Source organism: Vanellus vanellus (genome assembly GCF_965231255.1).
Source record: "Vanellus vanellus genome assembly, chromosome: 4".
Classification (NCBI taxonomy): domain Eukaryota; kingdom Metazoa; phylum Chordata; class Aves; order Charadriiformes; family Charadriidae; genus Vanellus; species Vanellus vanellus.
The window spans coordinates 6,689,906-6,711,621 of record NC_138909.1 but is presented as its reverse complement, the minus strand read 5'-3'; the positions used below and the strand labels follow the sequence as shown (position 1 = coordinate 6,711,621).

Sequence of the window (21,716 nt, the reverse complement as noted above, 5' to 3'; positions counted from 1 at the left end):
TTAGCATAAGATTGAAAGCCTGAGTCAGATATTAACAATGCACATACTGGTTTGCAGTTCTCGTAACAGCATTTGGAAGTAATGTAGCCTGTATTTAATCCTTAAATTTGACAGAATAAAATTTAATCCATCATATCTTTAATCTTATCTGGCAATAAGGATAACTTTTATAAGGAAGAACTACTGTTATCAAGAAACATGCAGTACTGGTAATTTTTCAGTAGAAATGCGGGTACCTCTTATGTCGTAGGCAAACAATCCATGCAAAGCAGTCTATTCTTCAGGAACTGACAAGGCTATTCATAGTGGACGAGTGTATTTTTTGGGATGCCAGTTAATACAGAGTGAGCTGTGAGGGCAGGAGCTTTGCACCCTCTGCCAGAATCAGTCCGGAGTTCTGACACATTTGTGGGGATGAGTCTGCAGTCACAAGAGAGCAGCGAAATGAAACAGTCTGTAGTCTATTGAAATAGCAGTCTTCCTGTGACACTACTGTAACTATAGCAGAAATTTACTTGAATGTTTACATTTTATGAACCTGATGCTAGGCTGTACTTGTGTACTTGCATGTGTGAGAGTCTTGGTTATAGCTTAAACACAAGGAAATAGATTTTCCTGACTTTCACATTGGAAGTTGTTAAGAAGTAACTTCTTGGTAATGTAACTTTTGGTATTACATTTCTGTGTTATTTTAAGAAAAAAGAGAATAATTAAATAGTAAAGAAGATGGAGTGAACCTTTAGCAAGAGTAACTATTGTTATTCCCTAACTATTAGAAGTCCACTATTTCTCCTTCTCTTTCTTCACAGTTAGCACAGGAATCGTAGAATCATAAAATGGTTTAGGTTGGAAGGGACCTTGAAGATCATCTAGTTCCAACCCCCCTGCCATAAGCACTTGACCTTGTAAATGAAGCCACTTCCCGCAACTGGACAGCTGATGTTCATGCATGCAAGGACAAAATTTGGGTTGTGATATGTCATAAAGCACTTGAATAATACGAAACTGTCTAAACTAAACTTTCTTAAACCTTAATGAGATGTCACCTTTGAACATAGGATAGATAGAACTAATACTAAAACAAATACTTTTTTTTTCATGTAAAGTTACAAGTGCCTGCAAATTCAGGTGAGAATGAATGTAGTTTCTCTTTTAGCTGTATAGTACTACTACTGAAGTCATTGCAGTTAGTATATCCTCCCATGTGCTGCAAATAGTGGATTTACAGCTATTTTAGCGTTAAAGAAAAATCAATTACCAGTCTTATTTTTGTTGTATTAACATTATGCTGTATCTGATGATTATTGTCATTTTTGCTCAGACATCTCAATAAATGCCTTTCCTTAGCTGTAGTGAAATAAGTAAGCAACTCTTACTTGAAATTGGAAATTTGAGTGTTCAGGTTCTCACAGATACATAATAACTCTGTTGTGAAAACAATATAAACAGTGTTAAGAACATAGGACTTTACTAAACTGAAGGCACAGTATTGTTTTTCGCTTTACTAGACTTGTCTTTAGTCTCTACCTTGTCTTCACTGAAGAAAATCCCTGTCTTCTCTTTACATTGTCTTACCTCCTTGTGCTTTGCTTAGCATCCTTTAGAAGCCTGACTTCTAGTAGTTTATACTTCTAGTTATTGGTCTCTGTGATGAAACTTTCTTGACTAAACTGTCAAGAAAGACTGTTCCCCTTCGTCTTTTTTAAGACTGCTATTCTAGCCACCATTCTGGAGTCTTCCTCTGCAAAGTTTTTTGTCTTTGTAGGCTCTGATGTCTAATCACTTTCACATCTTTTACGTAAAAGCCTTCTCTACATTTGGACCTCCGTGCTTGTAAGTACATTTCACTCCCTTGACTAGCTTTCTTATGAGACTTTGCCTTTTTAAACGTCTTAAATCTTAGTCATATGTATGCTTGCTAATCCTTTCACTGAATATAATCACGCATCTCCGTATTATTTTTATAATTGGCTCTTCTGTACTGTTCTCCTTGGTTACCAAAAACAAATCTAAAATAACCTCAAGTCCTGTTGGTTCACTGACAACTGAATTAATTTGTCATCTATGACCAACAGAAATAACTGAGTCCCGTTTAGGCCTATGATTAGGAGTGGTTATTTCCAAGTCTGTATCTGGGATGTCTTCCATAATAACACAATTCCTAGTAGTATTTGTTTGTCTCCAGTAATGTTTCATTTTTATTCATATCTGAATCTGACCTATGGATTGATAGCCAATTCTTGCAATTATCCTGGGTAGCCTCTTCTCCCATCTTTTCCCAAAATAATTTGAAACTACTAAGAGCATGTTAGTTTCTCTATCCCATTTTATAGATGCTAAATTGAAAATTTAACAAAACTAGTAGTACAAGGGGGTAAAAGTTACTTAGGTAAGGGGGGGGGGAAGTGAGGGATTTGGGGAAAAAAAATTGAGATAAAATGATAAGATTATGACGGTAGAAGAAGTAAGGAAGCATTTCTGAGAAGGCAGGAACCACAAAGGAAAAATATGTACCCACCCAAAAGCAATTTTAAAAAGGCAGTGTTTGAAAATGAACAGTAAACACGCAAAAATTGAAAGACAGAGGATTCAGGCTAGTCTTTTGATGGCGGGGGGAGGGGGGGGAATGAAGAAAAGCTGTGGAGTAATTGAAAAAGAAGGCTATGCTATTTTCAGTTGGGCACCGAAACACTCGATACAAGGTAAAATTGGCAGGTTCAGTCAAGCTTCCTCCTGCAACTACAGCCTCATGTGAGGAAATCAGAGGCTGCATCTCAGATAAAGATGTCCTAGAAATCTAGCTGAGAGGACATGGATGCATAAATGAAGACCAAGGTTTCTACTGAAGTAGTTATTAGAGAAGAGCTTATAGGTAATGTCACAGAGGTGGTGGAAGGCATATACAAGCATAAACAAAAGTGCAAGCGAAGTTTCACATGTGCATGCTTTACAGAGGTATCTTAAAATTTTGAAATGTAGCCACAAATGTTTTGTCAGAAGAGAGGAGATTAGTTAGATGAAAAATTTGTGATGTTGACACACATGAGAAGCTGAGATGGTTAAAGCCAGCACCTAAAAGATAGATATAAGCTCGCTTATAGGGAGACAGCAAAAAGGGTAAGGATGAAGAATGTGAAACTTGTGAGCAGCGTGCCAGACACAAGGTATGAATGTAGCAAAAAGCAGCATCACTGCACCCGTGGTGCAGTAGTTTAATAGCTGCACGGAAAGGGTCACAGTGCATGGGCATAACTTGGGACACGGTCCCAAAGTGTTGAAGGGTCAGAGGAGGCTGAGGAAAGATAGAAAGAGTAAGGATGAACAAAAAGTAGTTGGGTTGTTTTTCTGCATGACACAGTAAGGCTTCACAGCTATAGTCAATGAGCTACAAATCTGGAAATGGCCAATGACACTGTACAAAATGGAAGCAGTGAGGGGGGGGGAAGAAGAAAAGCGTTGCTAAAAGATTAGGGTCTGAAAAGAGTCTGAATAGGAGGAGGGGGGAGTTGTTTTTTAATAACTGAGAAAACAAATGTGTGCTTTACATACTTTCAGAAGGTAACACAAGCAGAACTGTTGGGAAGGGAAAGCTGATGGAGCAAGAGCAAACAAGAGGGAGATTACAGTAATAGGAAGAGGAATGGTTTGTGACAGATATAGACAGGGAAGTGAAGGAGAGGAGGAGAGAAAGGGAAAGGTGGGCAGAGCTCTTAAATAAAAGGGTTGAGGTTTACAGAAATGTCTCTCTAGCTTGGCTGTGTTGTCAGTGGAAAGGTCACTTCGTAGAGAATGGCTCAGGAACGTCATATCTTTGAACTGTCCTTTGAAGAAGCTGGTTTCTGTGTTGCCGGTACAGGAAATCTGGGGTATTTTGCCCACAACGCTGGTGTTCAAGCACGTGCCACAGTTATTCTATGCAGTTACTTTGTAACCCACTGTACACACTGTTGGATGTGAAGCGGTTCCAAGGGTAAGTGGGAAGCAGAGGAGGAGAAAAAAGAGAAATTAATACGGTATACATCAGAGTAAAGAGTAAGCAGCCATTTTAGCAGTGTAGAAAGAGCAGAAATATATTTTTAGCCTGGGAGGAAACCCTGTAAGAATTATTTCACTAATTATCTGCAAAGTTTTTGCAAGGGTGAGGTTAGTATTTCAAGAGTTCTGGCCCTGGTTTGTTGGTGCAATTCTTATTTGTCTGTTCAACTTCCCCTTGCTGCCCATCTGCTACTATGTCATGTTCCCATGCTCTGTTAAACAGCTGTAGTGATCTTCTGTTCAAGGGGCTACCTTGTGTCAGAGAAGAAATGATTCCGCTATACAAGAGCTCTGTAATGTCTGATACACTCCTAACTTGACATACTGTGTAAAAGTCCCACACCATTAATTTTTAACAACTTGTATGGGTTCTTTTTCCTTGCCATTGACTCCCAAGCATGTTCGTCATGGGTCGTTTTCTCTAACCCTTCTGTTTCAGAATGACTATCGGAAGCTGTCTATGCAGTGCAAGGATTTTGTGGTTGGTGTTCTTGATCTCTGCCGAGACTCGGAAGAAGTGGAGGCCATTCTGAACGGGGATTTGAATTCTGAGCCAGTTGAAGCGCAGAGACACAGAGCATCACTGAGCCGTGTGAAGCTGGCCATTAAGTATGAAGTCAAAAAGGTAACTCCTCATAGCCAGTGCTTTCAGGCATTGTAATAGGAGTGCAGCATTATCTCATTACTCCACAGGTGCTATGAAACAGTGGTCAGATGCATTACTGAGATATAGTGTGTGTAAGATTTTCACAAGGCAGAAGCTGGCCGAAGAGGACTACAGTGAAGCAGTTAAGTTTAATCTACTTTCCGCAGCTGAGAATTGGCAGGAGGTTTTAATGGCATAAATCAGCTGTGCCAGCATGGTTATACACAGTTGGTCAGATCCTTCTGATTAATCCAAAAGAAGACATTTCAGTGGAGCTAGATTTTCACTCAGTGAGAGTAAGAATGCGTCTTCCTGACAGTCTGTGTGATAATATCTAATCCAAAGAGAAGGACGTATTGGTGAAAGTGTTGGTTTCAAACAATGAAAAGATCTGGTCTGTTCATTGTTTCTTTTTGTTACTTTTGCTTTCTACCTTAAGTAACTTAATTGGGCAAGTAAATTCTGGTAAGTCTTGCAGCTTTCTACTAGTCTTCTTATCAAAACAAAGGTCTTTTTTTGAAAAAAAAAAAAAAAAAGTCTTACTACTTCGAAAAAAGAAAAGTTCTAAGTTGTCATTAAGTATATTTTTTAATTTATTTTGAAATATGACAGTATATCAAACAGCTCATCTGTAATTGTGGGTTGTAGTGAGAAATTCTACATGATTTACCATGTGTGTTCCTTTAAAAAATATTTTAAAATTCAGTCCTGAAAATGTATGGAATGTATTTGTGGCTAGTTAATTAGTTCATTTCAGGTCTTCATCTTTGCACCTGTATTTATCCGTGTTTTGTAAAGTACAATGTGTTTTCACTTGATGCCTCTCAAAGTAATTTTAATGAATGGTTATTTTGTGTATGAATGTTATGAGTTTAAAAAAAATGGAGCTGTGTATCACACATTTGACATAATGCATATCCATTTATCTTAACAGTTTTCAATATATAGCTATGATGTTCTCTTTGAGATCCCAGTGCCCTAGCACAGAAAATAGTTAATATTGTGTCCTACCGTGAGAGGACTCAACAAAAACAGCAATGCCTGTGTATTATTTACAGCTACCTATTTACATGGTTAGCATCATTTCCATTCTTTGCAGCCATTAGAGTTTCATCACCTCTACAAGACATCTTGTGTCTTTCAGAATAAATAACACTGTATTCTGTGGCCACCTGTTGAGCCAATCTGTTGTATAAAATGAATTGTAAGCAACCTGCCAGGACAACTGGGAAATGTTGGTGTTCATTACGTCACCAAAAGATGGTTAAGGAAAATTGTAAACACACATCCCAAACAGCAAATCATTGTTTCCAATATAGGATTTGTCTACAGCAGCTAAATGCATATTAATAACCAAAATTCAAGGTAAATATGTACAAGTATTAAATTAATTAAAAAGAAAGGAACAAGGGAAGAATCAAAGTGCATAAGCATGTTATCATACCTAAATAACATATGAATACTTAATACTGTTGCATTTTAATGTCTACCAAACCTTTGCTGAGACTCTTGTCTCAGCTTTCTTGCTGAAGACTGTGATTTTCCTCTAAGAGGTTGTTGTCACTGATGAAATTCATTGCTGAGCAAATGGCCACACAGGTCTGTTAAGAATAACAAAAATCTGCATAGTGAAAAACAAAAAAAAAGACAATTCCTTGTAGCAAACTTGTTCTTATCTCTTGCAAGAGATTGTAGATAAACTCAATGTTTTAGCTCCAATTAGTGACAAAATACAGTTCAGAACCTATGAGATTAATGATCTTGGCAGAAGGAAATAAATAGATGGTGCAGAGATGCAGGGTTGTTACTGTATTCATACATGTGCTGTTCCATGTAAATGGCCATTACAGAGGCCACGACAGGGTTGACCCAGGAAATATCTCTGCCACGGTGGTTCTTTGATGCTGGGATTGGCTCTGTTACAACTGTGGTAGATTATAACGATATTCTGACTGCAGAACAGATACTGATGTGGGAACTCCATATGAGATGCTTTCAACCCTGTAACTGTAGGAAGCAGACAAGGATGTAGCTTATGTTTCTTAGCTTTCAGTATTTCTAGCTGCACTTCTGGGTCAGTTCACTGTTGCAAACAGTACAGCCAAACAGAACTGCAGGTCCATGAAATGGTTAATGAGCCGTATGCCCTTTTCAGAGGGAGGAGAGACAGGAAAAAGCATATGACAAGTGAGCAAATGTGCTCAGAAGTTAACTGCTAGGGAAATGGAGTTTTTAATTCTATTAGTAATGAAACTCTTGCACTTAATACCCTAGGCACTGCATTAAAGAGTAGCCCATCTTGTAAACATGACACGATGTTGAAGCTAAGGTTCAGGTTGAAACACTAGCCCCAGTAGTGAAGGATTAAGGGAATTAAAAATCTAAGAAAAACTAGTTAGAACAAGTAGTCTTGCTCCATATGCTGAATTGCTGCTGTAGTTATGCTTTTAGTATTGTATCTTAACTCTGTCTTTAGATTGCCAACAAAATTTCAGAGAAGTTGCTGACACGGGGCCAAGTTCTGCAGTTCTTGCTGAGATGAAAATCAGAGTGGAATTTCCAAGTGAAATCAATAAGAGTTTGAGTAAAATCACAGGATTTAATTTTCAAACACTGACGTTTCAAATTGATAGATAAGAAGGAAGATTCAAAATTCTCTTTATGTTGTGTGTTTGTGTATCAGAGCATGCCAGGATCTGTTCCTGCTAGATCTGAACTCAGTCATTAGGATATTAGGGATAAATAACAGAATCACTCTTAGTCATACAGAAAAATATTTACATACTGACTGACTGGTTCATGGTCATGAAGCTGAATCTGAAGTGTTACAGTCAATTATGCCCAGAAAAGCAGCTAAATTAAAATTAGGATTTTTTTTTTTTAATTTTTTTTTTTTTTAGTGATCATATACTGTGCTCATGCATCTTGGTTGTTCATTGGGGTTTGGATTGGATCCTAAAATATTAGATAAATGTGATAATACAATCAACATGTTATGAAAAGTAAGAAACTGCATGGAAAGTAGGATGAGAGAAGAGAAATGCAGAAGAAACAAGGTTGTAGGATGATGTGATTGGTAGGTGAAATATGATATGAATTTATTGTTCTCGGAGGAGATGGAACTTGGGGAGAGACCCATATACAGGGTGTGGGGGGCAGACAGAAAAGGTTGCAGTTGCTGTAAGTAAAACCAACAACATTATAAATTCAGGTATTTCAGCAGAGCTGGAGAGAAGGATGAATTTCAGAGCTTTTACGGATGGGAGAAGACATGAGTTGCTCTGAGGACTTGGAAGTGGTACATATTGTGCAGTTGCCAAAGTTAAGTAAGTTGCTAAGATCTTCTCGAGCCCTCAGACTTACTGCCAGAGAAGAACTTGCCATAACCATTGGCATTTTACTCACTAATTTGTCCCTTTTCTGGGGAAAATTATAGCACAGGCAGGTCTCCTCTTAGCATCAGATCAAAACGTTGATAGACCAGGAGGAATAAACCAGCACACAGCTCTGGATGAGATGTAGGAGGGCCCATGGGCTGGTTTGTAGCCCTAGGCAAGCTCCCTTAAATCTCCTTTGCTGTTTCTTCCCATTTCCTCTGGTAATAGGAGGAATGATGTGGCTGTTTCTTCTCTCTGCTCTTCCCTACAGTTTTAAGCCTGCTTTTTAAAAATGTCTTTGTAATTTGAAATAATTATTTACTTTCCTGTCTTTGGCCATGGTTAATCTGATGTGGGATTTGTTCCTTGATGTCCTGAGTTGAGAATGAAATTTATCTTAGAAAAAGAAGAGACTGGGGGCGTATGTCAGAATGCTCAAAGTCTCTTTTTTCCAAATGGGCCAGGTTGGCATTTTTAATGGTGCATAAGCTTCAAAGGTGACAGCCTAATAAAAAGAAGACAAACTTAGTTCAAGTTGACATCAATTTCTTAAAGACTTTTAAAATCTTTTTATTTATTTCTGTTGGCTATTTCACTATCAGTACACACTGTGTTAATATGCGTTAATAATGAATCATAACCAAAAATACTTCGAGAGTTTCGTTTTGGAGCAAAGTAGATTAAAATATGAAGATTTCTTCCCTTTTTCAAGTTCATGCAACAGCTTCAGATTCCTCCTCCTGAGAGTTTTAAGGTTCCCTGTTTTCATTGCCAATGATTTAATTTGATTTTTTTAAGAAGTCTGCCCTATTGTACTACTGTATGCACTTTTTAATGAGATTTGGAATATAAATGGAGTTTTGCAGGCAAGACCTGGCAAACAACAGTGTATATAGTACATTATGATCTCAACAGAGTACAAAGGATAATAAAATGGATATCCAAGGTTTACAGTAATTTTTTTTTTTTAAGTACAAGCAGCTCGGATCAAATATCACTCTTAATCCAACATGGATTATCAGAGTTACCAGAATTATTTTCAAATCCTTTTTGTGCAAATGCCTAGCATTCTTTATTCTGATTTACTAGTTATTGTCGACCAATACGGCAAGTATATTACCAGATTTCTTCAAATTGCTGTGATAACTAGGCTGTTTACCCTCATGCTTGACTGATGTCCCACATGCTCTTGTGATGTGGCAGTCTCGCAGGACGTGGTATGTATAATAGTAATAGTGATAATAATGAGTATGGTAACACTTTAGGAATAGACTTAACCAGTAATGTAAATATAATGGGCAAAGAATATAGGGAGCTATAGAATTCATCTTCCCTCCCACCCCTTATGTTTCTTCAGCGGCAGCACCAAACATGGACTACACACTCCTGGTTACACGACAGGAGTGGCGGCGCCATCTCCTCTGTCCACATTGCTTCATCCTAAAGAAATACAATAGCGCTTTAAAAATAGAGCAATACATGCTCAACCTTCAACAAACTTGACCAAGAGATGATTTTAGTAAAGTAAAACTTAAAGCGTATCTAAACAAATGCAGTTCTTGGCAGCAGCTTGTTTTATCATTCCATAATTAATTTGGGAATCATTCCCTTTCCTGTGAACATACTGAAATCTTACTGAAGCTAGGAAAATAACATTTGCATGTATTTGCTGCATAGGAGAAAGATGGAAGTTGACCATTTTTTGTTTTGTTTTGTTTTGGTTTTAGTAGGTACTGATCCTTAATATGTGCGAGTTTAGTATCTTAATGTTCAGTATCTTTTCTGTTTCAATTTTGGGACACCTAAGGAAGAATTTGTGGAAGCTAAGGACCAATGAAACTTACACAAAAGGGTCAGGAGAGCAAGTTTGTGTTGTAATAACTGTCTGAGGAGAAGTTGTTGAGCATTAATCCTAAGCCTATTTTCCACTTGTCTGATTGTCTCGTCATGACTAGATCCCAATAAATTCACTTGATGCCCTATTTCTTTGTCTTGATGTTTTTCTGGCTTCCTCCCCCTATTTTAAAGCACTTGGTTCCTTGATGATGTCTGCTTACTTAAGGTCAGTTGAAATTTTACCATTGTCTTCAGCAGGCATCAGAGTTCGGTCAAAAGAAGGTGAGTATATTCAAAAATTGTCTTTCACATGTCTGTGTCTGGGTACAAGAAAAATAAGTACCAAAACCAACTTGCTGCAGTAAATTTTAGATTGAAAATGGTTACGGAGGTATTTGGAGTCTTTGTCAAAGAACCAAATGAAATGGCAATGATGTTTGAGGAGGTCTGTGAAGAGCATGTGCAGGAAGGGGAGAGGCTAGCAGCGCATTATGGTCATACCAGAATTTTCAGTCTCTGCAGCAATTCTGCATGTACATTCAATCAGCTTGATTTGCTGAGAAATTGTTGGAAGTTAGGACTGACGTTCAACTCTGACAGAATCCAGTCGGGTATGCGAAACTGTTCTAATAATGCATAAAAGGCTAATATCAGCGATGGCTGTCCACATGTGCAACCTGGTCCTCAAAGTGCTGCTTTAAATCAGCTCAGCAGTTTCTTCTTTATTTATTAACCTTTATTTTAAAGGAAAGGAGAAAAAACCCATGGTTCTTAAGGTCTTAATTAACACAGATGTTTAAGGTGATCATGATCATGTATGTAGCAGTATATAACTGTTCTTACAAATTATAATATGTCTTGGTTTTCTTTCTTTTTTTTTTTTTTTTTTTTTTTTTTTTTTACAGTTTGTGGCCCATCCAAACTGTCAGCAACAGCTACTGACTATCTGGTATGAAAATCTCTCAGGATTACGGGAGCAGACCATAGCTATCAAGTGTCTGGTTGTGCTGGTTGTGGCATTGGGCCTTCCATTTCTAGCCATTGGTTATTGGATTGCACCATGTAGCAGGGTACTGAATTTCATAAATTACATATCTTATACTATTCTGGGAGCTGCTTTTCTGTTTCTGGCATTCAAAATGCAATATTGTACCTCTAATTCTGCTGCTTCCAAATTTTAACTAATTAATGATATTTTTAGTAATCCCTGGTCTTGAGTCAAAAAATGCTATTTGTTTTATTTGGACTGTAAAGAGGGGACCACAGTGATGAAACATGAAAATAAATTGTTGTTAAGTTTAAAGAAAGGAAAAAAACCCCACCTTGTCTGAGAGCTTTTTTTCTTTTTTAAATTTCCTTAGATAGTTTTCACCTCATAATCTCTGCTATGCAATTGTATTAGTAACATGGATTTTTTTTTTTTTAAAGTCACCACTCAGATTCTCTATTAGATCTCCTCTGATGGCATCTTAAGATCTGATGCTGTTCCCATATAAACCATTAGCAGGACATCTGTTGACTCCACTGATACAGAACTTAATCTTAAGCAAAATATTTGATGTTTCTGCCCTAGGACGTCTGTTTACCAGATGAACCATAGAGCAGAAATTAAATTAAATGTGGTATTCCAATCATGTAGTAGGGTATATTCACATCTGCCTTGTCTCACAAAAGAGAGTAACTGTGAACTCTTACCTCTTTAAAATTATATGAAAATATACAGGTACTTTCAGCTTTCCTGATGATGTCACAATGAAAATAACAGCACTTTCTTTGAAATCCTTGTAGTCTATAGCATATGAATTGGCTGCAAATGAAGCATATTGATAGATCATTGGTAAATCAGAAGGAGGAAGATTTCTCTGTTACATTAACTTTAAAAAAAAAATTAAGTAAATTTACTTGTGCGCTGAATGTGGTCTTTCAATTTTATTTCCTTAAGAAGTGTACAGCAAAGAAATGTGAGTTTCATTCATTTATATTTTGCTCTTGTAGTTCGTCTCAAAAAGGATAAGATTTTGCTCATCTCCTGCGTATTTGAAGGGAACCTGATGTTTTCTGTGGGTTAAATATTTATTTACTTTAAAGATATACCTTTATGAAAATAGTATAATTGTTACTCATTATTCTCTGAAACATTACTTTCCATGAGTATCTGTAATAAAGATATATTCCTCACTCACAGCTCCATATCATAGAAACATATTAATATATTTTAGCTGGTGTCTAATATGAAAAAATGACATTTGTCCTTCAGCTTTAATTTCCAGTACCAGAAACACCTGACACTTTTCCTAGTGTTCATGTCAGATAAAAGTACTGTACATTCGGATCAGTTGTTTGATATTGTAATTTCAAAATGCTTTCTAAAGGTCAGGAGCAGGAAGGGAACCTGAGATTGTTTGTACAGGTAGTAAATGCTATTTAGTGTGTGCTGGTCCACTTAGTTCATAGTAGCTGACCCCAGTTTCAGGAAAACCATTCCTTGAAATAAGAAAGCTGCTCCCAGTTCCCCATCTGCTGAACTTGTTTTTTTCTTCTTATACAGTACCGCTGATAATGGAGCTTTTCACAGGGGATTTTGGAATATTGTGTAATATTAGTGATATATGTGATAGTTTATCACATTAGAACCGTATATTAACATTAATAAAGGCATTATGTGCAGAGCAGTATATTGTCCCACTGTACTAAAGAAGACAGGAAACCTTTGGCCTTAAAAGGTGTGCACAGCTAAGACAAAGAAGTCTCTCTAGCATCTGCCTTGTCTCACCTTTGCAGACCTGGGACGAACATTATCCCACAGAAAGGAGGCATATTCCAAAGGTATTACTCCTCTGAAAGGGAAATAGGCTGGGAAGGACAAGTAAACCTACACCTGCCTTCCTCTCAAGAGGTCTCCAAAGAGCGTTGTAAAGGAATCTCAGTGCCATCTCTGTGCTTGAGCCAACGCACAAATTGCTGTCAGTGGGGCCATCTCCCCGACACCTGCATTTTTTGGGTACAGGATGGGGAGTTGCAGCAGCACTGGCCACACAAGACCTTCATTGCCTAAATAAAGGAGACTGGCAGTATTACCCTTAGAGGAGCGGACGTAGAGCTTGGCGTTTCTGATGCTGGCTTGTAGCATAAGGCTAGTACTGATGGGATCACAGACTTTTTTCATACAGCGAGTAACAGTGACAGACCCATTGCTCTTTCCAGTGTGGTCTTCTGGAGGCAGCCAGTTCTCTCTTCTGGTGCTGACTGCCTCTGCTGTTACTGTTCTGTCCTTCTGCCAGGTGCAAATGTGAATGAATTGGGCTGAATTTATTTGAAAATAGTAGTATTTCTGATCTTGTCCTTCTTACTCCGTTGTGATAGAACAGTCGTCATTTTTAGTAGACATAGGTTATTTATTTGGACTTTTTGCTCTGAACATATATTCTGTGAATGGAACACAGTAGCCAGAAATGAGAAGATGTGTCTGTAATTTTTCCCAGAGCTGTAGTCATAGGCAAGCTAATGGTATGTTCTTGTTCGTAGGGAAAGCATATTGATTTTTTTTTTTTTTTTTTTCCCCATGGGCTTGCTTCTGCCCCCCATTGGTATTTGCGGGCATTAGATTAAACTCTTCCTGGTCACAGTCATTGTACGTTTGTAATTCCTTGGAGCGTTTCCCCTCAAACATTGCCATCTAGAGTTTATAGAATAACATGAACACTCACTAGCAGGACAACACACTCCATGAGGCTGCCTTTGGGAGACTTTTGTCTGAAATGGAGAAGCATCACAGTGCTTCGTACATCAGTGCACTTGGAAAAGTATCCTTTAAAAAATTAGGTTTCAGACTGTCCTGAGTTCTGAGTGCCCATTTATGCTTCTGGAATGCCTGATGAAAGAGTTCGTTTCTTTGAAAAAACTGACTGCTTTTGTTCTGCCTTTGCAGCTTGGAAGAATTCTTCGAAGCCCATTTATGAAATTTGTGGCACATGCAGCATCCTTCATTATTTTCCTAGGCCTGCTGGTCTTCAATGCTTCAGACAGATTTGAAGGTATAACAACGCTACCGAATGTCACTGTTACTGATTACCCTAAGCAGATCTTTAGGGTGAAGACTACCCAGTTCACCTGGACAGAAATGCTGATCATGGTATGGGTACTTGGTAGGTATATTGCCCCTTCATCTTTTTTGTCAACTGTTTTCCTGCAGATACAAATTCTAAAAGAAAGGAGAGATGCCCAGGTCCCAAACCTTTGCTCCAACTGCTGCACGGTTAAAATAAACCCTTAGGGCAGGTAACAGTGCGTTAGAACTGGTGAGAGCATCAGAGCATCTCTGGGCTGCCCCCTCTTGCAGCAGGGGGTGAAATTTTGTTTGCTGATTTGCCCCACTGTCTGGTAATTCTGGCATTTGTAATGGGAGCACAGGTTTGCTGAAGGGAATGCCACAGAAATCGTACTTTGGTAAAGTGGTTTTGTTAAGTAGTATTGGGAAGCCTATGCTGCTGTACGTGCCAGAAGGTTGGAAGTTCCTACTGCTAGGTGTTAATGTGCTGGCACATCAGTGCTTATGTGGCTGCCTAGGCAGTGTTTGGGGAGGTCACAATTTCGACCAGTGTCAAGGGGCTAATGAGTCAGTTCCTTTTACTCAGGTTTTTTCACAAAACCTGATCAGCTGTCAGCCTGTTTGAAACTCTGTATGGCAAGAAATGCTATCTTCTAGCTTTTCATCAAAGTCAGGTGCTTTACGTAGCAAAATGTTGGTTAGCCACATGATAATGTAGCATTCTCAGCTTTTAGAGGCTGCAGAAGAGAAAGGAAGTGTTACTGTGGCTGCTACACAAAGGAGCCTCACTCTGCCTTTTGAATCGCCCGTACCTCCTGACCTAAGCACTGCTTTATTTTAAACTGTGTTAGGGTAGGGAGATGTATGCTGCCTTTTGGTAGTCACAGCATATACTTGTGGGGAGCAGACTCACTAGTTGATAGAAGGCAAGGACTGAGATTTTGGTGGTCTCTAAGACTCAGTCACTGTGAGAAATTTCTTGGGCACTGGGAGTCAACTAGCCTCAAACCAATCCAGTGCGTGGCTGCTGTGCATATGGTTGGGATGGCAGCAGTACCCCTCTGAATTACCCAGCCAGGAAAACAAGTTGTGAGGTTGTGGTTTTGTTTGTTTGTTTTTCCCTAAGAAACTTTTCTGATGTAAGAAGAAAATCTTAATTTCCAAAAAACAAATCTCAAGGTTATGATGAGACTGTGATCTGGATTAATTCCACATAAATTATTTTCTGAGTAGAAACTTGAGTAAGAAAACTGAATTACACATAGCCAAATTCCACTTTCTATGCTGAAAAGCATCTTACTCTGTAAAGTGGAGAACCAGTAGTATAACTGTGCCATTTATATTTGGTCATCTGTGCAGTTGGGTAGTTGTGCTCCTCTGTAAAAATTAATCCATCTGATTCAGAAGTGTTTTATGAATGTAAATGTTAAGGAAAGGAGAGTTCTTCTTCCACACTTAACACTTTTCCTTCTTTAGAAGTACAGCATGGTGTTACGTTGTTAGGCCATAATACTTTCACTGCAAAATTGTGGCTCTGTGCTACCCTATGTAGAGGTGTCTGGGCTTTATCCTCGCATATCAATTAATACCTTGCCATTTGATCAACCCTGTTGAAACCAAGAGGGCCTTAATCAAGGTGTACGATAACTCTGTGACACCGCAAATAAGTCAATTTTTGCTCCACTGGTACCACCTGGTTTCATGAAATGGGAGAATGCAGAGAGTTTAAATGAAAAGAGTTTGGCCAACATTGCTATGTTTTTTTCATTTCTTGTTGCAGGTATGATGTGGTCAGAATGCAAAGAGCTGTGGCTGGAAGGACCCAGGGAATATATCTTGCAATTATGGAATGTTTTGGATTTTGGGATGCTGTCCATTTTCATTGCCGCTTTCACAGCGAGGCTTCTGGCATTCCTGCAGGCCACAAAAGCACAACAGTATGTGGACAACTACATTGAGGAGAATGACCTCTCTGAGGTCACACTTCCTCCAGAAATAGAATATTTTACTTACGGTGAGTATAACTTTTCTGCGACACAGATCTGAACATAGAAACACTGGTAGGTTGCACTAGCATTTCAAAGCCTTAAAACAAATATTTGAGTGTGTTTATGTTCACAGCATTGTCTAACTTTTTCTGCCCTAGTATTTTTGTTTCTATGCTATTTAAGCAATAGTTTTTACAGCATTAATTTGACAAATAAGTTTGCAAATCAATTAAAACCAAACAATAGGCATGAGGACAAAATCAGTTCAAATGTAGCTGTCCATAATTTTATTGTAACTCTTTATCCTAGAGCTAAACTTGACCCTTTTGATTTTAAACACTTGCAAGCTTTATTTTATTCTTGGTTTAGTGTACAACAGATAAAATTTTGATAAGAATTTTTTTGTTGTTTGGTTCAGTTTTTTGATACAGTTATTCATGTTTGTAAAGATCTATCAGCATTTTCTGCTGTAGGAAGGGTGCTGGCCGAGTAAAGATCTGCTCAAATATAATAAAAGTACTAAATAGTTATTGCGGTGCAGAAACTGTAATTAAAAGTGTGATGAATCTCTATTTGCAACACCAGCAAAGGCTGTATTTGCTGCTGATGGTGTATTTTATCATATGCTTTATGAACTTCAATATATTATAATAGCAGATTTGGTTTTGTTATTTAAGTTAATTGCTATATAATCATAGAATCGTAGAATCGTCTAGGTTGGAAAGGACCTTTAAGATCATTGAATCCAACCATCAACCTACCACTGCCAAAACCACCGGTAAACCGTGTCCCTCAGCACGATGTCTACCCATCTTTTAAGAGTGATAAGGTCAATCTAAATTTGTACATATGTAAATATACATTTAGATACACATGATACTTTGATATGAAACACACTTTAATTCAGTGTTATTTTGCTAAGGTGGTACATTAATTCACATAATAAACAATTTATGTATTTCTATAACTCAATTGTTTCTGTGCATATTGTGTCTAAAAACCATGATCCTACTTCCATTGAGGTAAATAGCAAAAATGTTCATGTTTTCAATGTAGGTTATATCCTGAACTTGTAACAAGGGCAAAAGCTTAGTGTAACTAACAAACAAAATTGTTCTTCAGCCAATGCTGTTAACTTCCCATCAATAAAACACAAAATATGAATAAATTTCTGGCTTTAGCATAGTGCTTATTAAGATAGCTAATAATACAGTCATGTTTAGAAAAACAATAAGGAATTATTTATTGTTCTATAGTTCAGGTTAAAATGCAAACTGTAGAAAAAAATGTCATGTTCCTTGAAGTATAGTTTTTCTCCTAGCAAAAGGTAACGTAACTTACATTCATCATTTGTGACTTAAAGGAAATAGGAATAGAGTAGCAACTAGATTCTTCAAGTATTTGTCTCGACTAAATACAGGCATGTTCATGGAAAAATCCTATCAAGATTTATTTTTAAACATTGTGATAAATGAGTAACTCCTTATATTTACCCCTGTATTTTGTATCTTCCAGCTAGAGATAAATGGCTCCCATCTGATCCTCAGATAATATCTGAAGGCCTCTATGCAATTGCTGTTGTTCTTAGCTTTTCTCGGATTGCATATATCCTGCCTGCAAATGAGAGTTTTGGGCCCTTGCAGATTTCACTTGGAAGGACTGTTAAGGACATCTTCAAGTTTATGGTCCTTTTTATTATGGTATTTCTTGCATTTATGATTGGAATGTTCATACTGTATTCCTACTACCTTGGAGCTAAACTAAACCCAGCCTTCACAACGTAAGTATGAAGTTACGGTTAATTAAAAAAGACGATATGAAACTTTTAGTTTTTACTAAGGTAACAAAGTCTCTGAGATATTGCATGCTGTCTCCTAGCATCAAAATAAAACTGAAGACAGTCAAAGTTGGAGAGAAATTGGGTATGGAAGAGCTTCCTAATGGAAGGGTTGATCAGAAGTTCTTGAAAGGAGTGCAGTAGTTTCCTTCCCATCAGCCCCAGTTTTAGCTTTATTAGGTCAGGGAAGGTCTGTCCCCTGCAGAGTTAGGCTGGAAAATAATAAGATGAGGTTATCCTTCATCTCAGAACCATTCTAATTCCTGGAGTGTTGTTTTGCATGTATTGTTACAACTTTATTCTTTATGATGGATAGATGGAGCACTATAGAGAAGTGGAACATACTGTGAAAAATGGTTTCTTGCATGTTTGTTGTTTTGATCAGCGCTCTACAAACCTCCTTCAGAGACAAATTACTTGAGATTGTTTATCACTTCCTGTTAGCACAACTTACATATTTATTTGTCTAGTTAGTAATAATGCCTTTCTCTCTCTCTTTTTTTTCTTTTTTTTTTTTTTTTTTTTTCCCCTCCCCTACAGAGTGGAAGAAAGTTTCAAGACCTTATTTTGGTCAATATTTGGCTTGTCTGAAGTAACCTCTGTTGTCCTCAAATATGATCATAAGTTCATAGAGAACATTGGTTATGTTCTTTATGGCATATACAATGTAACGATGGTGGTAGTTCTGCTCAACATGCTGATTGCTATGATCAACAGTTCGTATCAAGAAATTGAGGTGGGCTCTGTTCTCAAGTGGTTCCCTCTTGTTATGTTGAAAACAGGCAGAATTATTAGGAATTATTTGAACAAGCGCATCTTGATATGCAAAAGTATAGTGAAGAGATTACCTCAGTAAAGGAAATCACAAAAAATACCATGTTCCTAAGACTGACTTTATCTTATAAGCCAGCCAAGCTGCAGAACCTTACTAGGATATGGATTAAATGTATTTTGATGTGTTCTTTAAAGGAAATCTGGTTTTTAGTTCTATCCTCAAACTTTTCAGCTAAGTTTGCATGAGTGTTAGACACTTATGCGCAGCAGGGCTACATGGACATATTTTATTACATTTATATGCCTCTGCACGTGGAGTGTGATATAAGTGCTTATCGTCAAGATTGTTGTGACTGAGTCACACTTTGAAATGCTTACACTCTTTGTTTGCAATACATGCTTTTTTCCACTTTAAGTACAATATTAAAACTTGATTCTAGGTTTACTGAGCTTTGCCATATGCCTTGAAAACACAGTGGCATTATTTCTACAAATCTGCCAAATGGCTCAGTTGAACAAATACTTGAATTTCGCACAAAGTTACTGGCTGAATTGCTTATTAAAAGAGATATATTTTATTTGAATTTCATTATGATGACAAACTATCTTCATTTTTAAAGATAATTAATTAGAGTATTTAGCATCCAACTCCAATAAAAAATTCAGAAAGTTTAAAGTAGAGGAGATATATCAGTTTTGAAAATAAATCCCAAGTTGCTGAAATGAAAGTAAAAGTATATTTATAGTGCCAGTTTTCCAGACCATGAGTTCTGATATTATTCAGGGAGTACTACATTCACATACATGCGGGCGCATATCTACACTAGCAGGAAAAAAGAGATTATCTAAGACAAAATGTAGAAATGGATATGTTATTTCCAATATTTTCAGTGACTTCTGTGAGATGTCAGGGAATTCAGCAGGAGAAAACTAGTTATAATAAACTTTTCACCTTTGGAGTAAACGAAGTCCAGCCTTGGAATACTTCAGTAAGAATGTATTAGGACAAAATCAGTTTGTCAGTTTTTAACACTGTTTCTTCACTACACCAAAGTTTCTATTTTCTGTACTCCGTTATGGATCACGTTTACTTTTCATAGTTATGTAAAAAGCTGTGAGTACTACCATTTTAAACCATGTCTGCCTTGAAGCTAATAATTCATCACTTGTGTGAGTACCAAATTCATGTGACCACTTTAATGAGAAAAACAAGACTTTAAAAAAATGAAAGAGGTTCCACTTTAAATAGCAAGGAGTTTATATGTTGGCTTTCACTCGGCGCAAAAATAACACTTGTTTAAATGGTTCACATGCTTTAACTAAGTATTGTCAATGAGATGTTGCCAGGAAGAGACAACTGAAATGTAGTTAAAATAGACTTGATAAAGTGATTGCATTTTGCAGAACTCCGAGTCTTACTAGCAAGCAAATAACATTTCATTTAAAACCAGAGAGGGTCGATATTTGAAAGAAGTTTCATTTGGAAGAAGTTTTGCATTTCATAAAAACAAAAGCACGTACCTGTTTTTGTATCTTAACACAGGATGACAGTGATGTAGAGTGGAAGTTTGCTCGTTCTAAACTTTGGTTATCGTATTTTGATGATGGAAAAACATTACCTCCACCGTTCAGTCTTGTACCAAGCCCCAAATCTTTTTTCTATTTCATAATGAGGATCATTAACTTTTCTAAGTGCAGGAGGAGACGGCTACAGAAGGACATTGAAATGGGAATGGGCAATTCTAAATCTAGGGTAGGTACTGAAATCTTTTCATAGACTTCTTCACTGCAGTGTCCGTACAAGCATTCTGCTTGTCTTTAAGTTTTAGGGTATAATCTGTGCTTCTGATGATAGTATGCTAATTAGTCAAGCATTTGTATTCATAGATCTGTATTTCAGATTGCCTAAACATACTGCATAAAAACAAAAAATAGCTCTAAATTTTCTTAGGATAACAAGGTCCAGTGTCTGGAAAAACACAATTAAAACAAAAATAACTGAGTATTCAAAGACGCAGATAATTCCCACAAGGAATGACCTAAATATCGAGTAAAGATGCTTTCAGCCTCTGTTAGAAAGATTTTTAGTTCAGGGTAAAAAAAAAAAATAAAAGGTGGGGGGGATAAAGAGAGAAAACTTTTCCTTTAACTAGAACAGGAAAAGGATAAAGTGTGGCCAGTATGATATTCACTTCCTACTGTCAAAGGCTGTGTTCTCAACAGAAGTCAACAGGACAAAGGCAGGATTGGTAATAATAATCTTCAGTGCTTTCATGACATTCTAAATTTGGGTATCGAAACGTTCTTTACAAATATTAATGGAATGCAGTGTCACAACACCCTTGTGAGAATGAGATAACAATTTCCCTTGTTTAACTGATGGCAAACTGGGGCACTGATGGGTTAAAGAGTGGCTTTTTGTATAAGTTAGGCTCAAGGCCCTGTGTGTTACAAAGACTGAAAGCAATACCGTGAAAACAATTTTTATTTGTTTTACTGTAAATTATCAGAAATGCCAAGTCTAGTCATCTTTTCTGGAAGATCCCTCTGGAGTCTAGGACTTCTGAGCTGTTGGTTGTACTGAATCTTCAGTAAAGAAAATATTTTTTCCAGTTTTCTGTGGGCAGTGAAAGTAGGTATATGTTTATAAAAATGTCGATTTAAATCAGTTTAGCTACATACACTTTTTTGTAATAACTGCTCATCTTTTGCTCTCTAGTGCTCCCAGTGCCTGAACTTCATTAATTCTTTCCAGTCACTGTACAGATGTGTTTAAAAAACAAAACAAGAAACCTCAACCCCCCGAGATACACTTTTATAACAAAACATTCAGTACTGCTTACAAATCATACAGCAGTACTTACTATCATGCTTAGAATGTAGGTCACTAAAGAACTAAAATCCTGTCTGAGTCGCTGCTGATACTGCTTGAGTGGAGCAAGTTTTCTTGAACTGCAAACCAAATTATTTTTCTCTGGGAAAGGCAGCCCACAGCCTCTTCCTGTGTCAGGCTGGGCGGGCACACTATGTATTACACTGTACAAAGATAAATGCTGCCCCGCTCCCTAATGAAAATGAAGAAGGCGGGCAACCTGGAGTAGGTAGAAATAGCCCACTTGTGGCTCAGCTTAAGTGACAGGCTGTATGCTGTGTAGTCACAAACCCCATGACAGTT

General features: G+C 37.4%; 1 protein-coding gene across 2 annotated transcripts in view; it reads left to right on the top strand.

The window, feature by feature from the left end:
• TRPC3 (transient receptor potential cation channel subfamily C member 3) overlaps positions 1-21,716 on the top strand; it is a gene marked incomplete at both ends in the record, with an annotated part of 42,747 nt that overhangs the window by 16,265 nt on the left and 4,766 nt on the right. For both annotated transcript variants that reach the window (XM_082482961.1, XM_082482960.1), the window contains 7 exons: positions 4,475-4,660; positions 10,800-10,964; positions 13,823-14,039; positions 15,723-15,956; positions 17,446-17,710; positions 18,308-18,503; positions 20,085-20,294. In XM_082482961.1, the coding sequence (XP_082339087.1) occupies positions 4,475-4,660; positions 10,800-10,964; positions 13,823-14,039; positions 15,723-15,956; positions 17,446-17,710; positions 18,308-18,503; positions 20,085-20,294 (1,473 nt within the window). The remainder of the gene's footprint in view (positions 1-4,474; positions 4,661-10,799; positions 10,965-13,822; positions 14,040-15,722; positions 15,957-17,445; positions 17,711-18,307; positions 18,504-20,084; positions 20,295-21,716) is intronic.